Here is a 4144-nt window from a genome sequence, read left to right on the forward strand (position 1 = left end):
CAGGGAATCTTGACGTAATTCGCGTCTATAAAATGGACGAGAAGTTAGTGCTTCGAACAACACAGACATGCACTCGATCTCTGTATAAATAGCACAGATTCACTTGGAAGAGTAGGACACTCACTTAAAGAGGAAGCATGCAAACGTTTAAGAGAAAAAACACCAATTTCTCCCTTCATCCTTAATCTCAATCCTTCATCCTGAAGCACAACAACCTGCGTTTCTCCGTAAGTCTCAGTATGGCTTCATTCACCTCCGTGTGAGGGTTGCTATTGCCGGGAGGGAGGGAATTCTCTCGTATAAAAATGCAAAAAAACAAGAGAGATGGTTTCAATGATGTGAAAAATGAGGAGGCACAGTCACTGATACACAGTCCAGGGGTTAAAATGTCACTAAACCATTCATTTCCGGTGCTTTTCCGGCTTTTTACTCTTAGCCGTTCGCTTCGAGAGATCCAAGCCGGACCGAATCCCAGCCAGGTGCAACAGAGACCCGGCCGCCTCCTTCAACTCCTCGTCCAGCTCCGGTTTGGAATCGTGACGGGCCCGTTTAACCGGAAGAGGGCACTTGACGGTGAGCGAGGGCAGACGCGGGTTCCTCTCCTCCTCCGAATCCTCGTCGCTATGGAAACCCTCGCTGCCAGCGCGGCGGCCCTGGCCCGAGTCACAGCCGGCCTCGTCCAGGGAGGACAGCGAGGACGAGGAGGACGAGGAAGAGCGAGACGAGCAGCGCTGGAAGGACGAGCTGCTGTAGTTGTGGTCCTGCTTCGGGTCGCTGCTCACCAGGACCGAATGCGGGCGCGAGAGGTCTATGGGGCTGTCCGGGTCACCTGAGGACCAAACCACAACACAATCATAATTAGGGATGGGCGGGATGGGCGGGATGGGCTTAAAAATATATCACGATAATTTCCAGTATTTACTGCGATAATGATATCAATGACGATAATTCAGGGAATCTTATGCATCCACTAAGAGACAAAAAATTAGGGCTGCCCTCGACTAAAGATTTTTCTGGTCTACTAGCAGTCGTTCATTTTAAGCATTAGTCGATTAATCGCACGTTTATTAATAAACCATTTAAATCATTATAATGAGCTTTTAATTGCCTTCATAGCCTTTAAGCGCTCAAGCGCACGCATAAAGCTTGCCACAGCGCACCGGCAAAACAGAAGCTAATGATTATGAATGTCAGGGAAAACAGTAAGTAGGCTGCATTAACATTAACATTATAACATTTTAATAATGTATTGATAAACTGGTGCTTTCTTTGTTTTCGGCTTAAGAGATAAAGTCGGTGACATTGACTCGTCATCTCTGCACTAGTGGACACGCCTGTATGCATGTTTCGTACAGATTACATAATCTGAGAATATTTCTTTTCCATTTGAATTGGTTCAATTTGAAAGTAGATGTTTCACTCACTATAGATATATTTTTCATGTCTGTAAAGGTAAGTATACACGGCGTTTCGAAGTTTCGCGCTCAAGTTCAGAGAGACTGAAACGGCAGAAAGCGCATGCTGTTTGCTTTCATTATTTTACAAAAGCGCAATGTTTTGTTGTTATTGTGAGTGCACACAAATAAACGCAGAGTCTTTACAGATTTGAAATATGTATTACTCTTATCTGTATGACCAAAATGAGGGAGTATTTTAAGAGTAAGTGAGCGCAGCGGCGCCTCCATCTGTCCTGCAGTGAGCGCTGTTCAGCTCCACACTCCGCACACACACTTGAATAGCGCACATTTCTCTAGGTTAACATTAGATTGAGCGGCCATGTAAAGTTGCTGCTACTTACATATTTCAGATGAAAAGCCATATCTGAGGTCGATGAATGATTGGCGAGCGTTTGGATGTCCTGACTGATGTACTATATTACCACACAAATCAGCTGTTAATGATCTGCGTGACTTTGCCAATGTGGATTTTTTTTTTCTGCGACCAAGCGACTAATAAAATTTTGGTCGACCAAGCCTCTTCTGGTCGACTAACGGTTAGTCGACTATCAGCAGCCCTACAAAAAATATTTTAAAAATCCTGTTTCTTTAGAGAAAAGTATTATCTTTCCTATTTTTACCCAAAATAGGGTGTTGTGAGCATTACTGAGTACACACATAATATGATGATTATTTAATTCATACTGGAAGCCGGAGGGCGCCCTTGCTCAGAAACTCCACATATGCATTGCAGAAGTAATAGCACTGACGACGCTCCAGGAAATCCCTAATATGCACAAAGGTATCCAGTTATCGCTGCAGCTGAATAAAACGCAGATAGAGAAATTTTAACTGAGGAAACTTGAAGACAATACGATTGCGACAATATATGGTTTGTGTTCAAGCAATCTTGGGTATTTTATAAGGATGAAGTATATTTATAATGCAATGCTAATCAACACAGCCTTTATCACTGTATATAATAGTATAAAATATTATGATTTCTGCCTCATTCTGTGATATGAAACCACGACTGATCACAAAGTTATTTCAAATACTTGACTGATGTTATGAGGTTAAGTTAATTTGGAGAAAAATCATGTCAATAAATTATATCTTGGCTGGACAACAGGTTTATAAATGGGCTCATACACATGCAAACCTGTATCGCACATGTGCTACTGTAGTACATTTATTCAAGGCTCAGAAAGTTTTTTTGTCGCACTGTACAACCCTAACCAAACCAGTTCCAGATTGTAGAGGAAGCTCCTCAATTTCACATCCGCCTTCCACCATGTCGCTCCGCACGATCGCACACAAAAATGTCAACAACTAGGCTTTATCGTTATTATCGCGGGAAGACTATATCACAAACGATAAGATATCGTCCATCCCTAATAATAATTTGTGAAAATTAAGGCAAGATAGTAGGGCTGTCAAATAAAAATTTGAATTTCGAATATTCATTGAATTTAAAATAAAAATCCACATCTGAATGTAAAAACGTAGCATTTGAATATTAGGTGTGCGTTAGGCAGCCTTATCAGTGGCACACAAGATGCGACGACGATGTAAGTTTTGCTGCTTTTTAATGTTTTTATTAGCCTATCCAGCTGAACCCAGTAGATGCGGCGATGCTGCGCTGTTTATTTAAAATATTGCGGAAAAAGAGAACATCGATGCGGAGATGATGTTGTTTACGTCAAAAAAGAAACCAAGCCGTTCACACAGAACGCATATTTTGCGCATCATCTATCACCGTCGCACTTGCGTCTCGCACAAGAGAGCCACATGTTTAGAAAGCCATGTAAAGTTAATGTAACTTTAAAATTGTAAATTTAATGTAACAATGTAACTTTATGGCGGGTCATCCCAATAAATCTCATGTTTTTAAATGAAAAAAGTCTTCTGTGTGATTGGCTTTCATCCCTTTGTATCAAACTATGCATACATGATGCTGTTTTGTTTATAATTGTTTAAGCAACTTAATTAATGTTCCTGTGGCTCAGTGGTAGAGCATTGCGTTAGCAGCGCAAAAGGTCGTGGGTTTGATTCCCAGGGAACACACATACTGGTAAAAAATGTATAGCCTGAATGCACTGTAAGTCGCTTTGGATAAAAACGTCTGCTGAATGCATAAATTATTATTATTAATTATATTTGGTTTATAAGCATTATGCATTTTTTCACAAATAGTCATGTTATTTTATTGTTTTAATAAACGTGCATTAGTAATATTTTGCTTGATGTGCCCTCTTGTGGCCTCAGGAGAGAAGCCAAAAGCTTTTTTCCCCCTAACTGAAATTATGCCTTTCAAATTCGAATATTATTAGATATTGATAATATTTAAGTGCAAAATTCAAATTTAGTTTTTCAGCCATTTTGACAGCCCTACAAGATAGTAAACCCTTTTTTTCCCATGCACTAGTCAGTTTTGAGATTTTGAATTATTTGGCTTTTCATAATGTGTTCTTTTAGACTAGTGGGAAGAAAACATCCAAAATACACTTTTAAATTTTTATTTTATTGCATTTTTATTTTATTTTATTGCTATCTATTTGTGTCTGTAGATTTCAATTATAATGCATATTTTTAAAGGCTGTTTTCCCAGAATATTTTTTTCTCATGCACTTCAACAGCATTTACATACACCAAACTTTATAGATTTTTACAGAGCATATATATATATATATATATATATATATATA

General features: G+C 39.3%; 1 protein-coding gene across 5 annotated transcripts in view; it reads right to left on the bottom strand.

The window, feature by feature from the left end:
• The window catches only part of foxn2a (forkhead box N2a), a 65833-nt gene that overhangs the window by 2653 nt on the left and 59036 nt on the right, over nt 1-4144 (bottom strand). For 3 of the 5 annotated variants that reach the window (XM_016474652.1, XM_016474651.1, XM_016474649.1), the window contains exon 6: nt 7-829. In XM_016474652.1, the coding sequence (XP_016330138.1) occupies nt 402-829 (428 nt within the window). In that variant the 3' untranslated portion in view covers nt 7-401. Of the gene's footprint in view, nt 1-6; nt 830-4144 lie in introns of those variants that run through there. The other 2 variants (XR_001633011.1, XR_001633010.1) reach the window with 1 other exon arrangement.

Source organism: Sinocyclocheilus anshuiensis, unplaced genomic scaffold (genome assembly GCF_001515605.1).
Source record: "Sinocyclocheilus anshuiensis isolate Anshui unplaced genomic scaffold, SAMN03320099.WGS_v1.1 scaffold300, whole genome shotgun sequence".
Lineage (NCBI taxonomy): Eukaryota > Metazoa > Chordata > Actinopteri > Cypriniformes > Cyprinidae > Sinocyclocheilus > Sinocyclocheilus anshuiensis.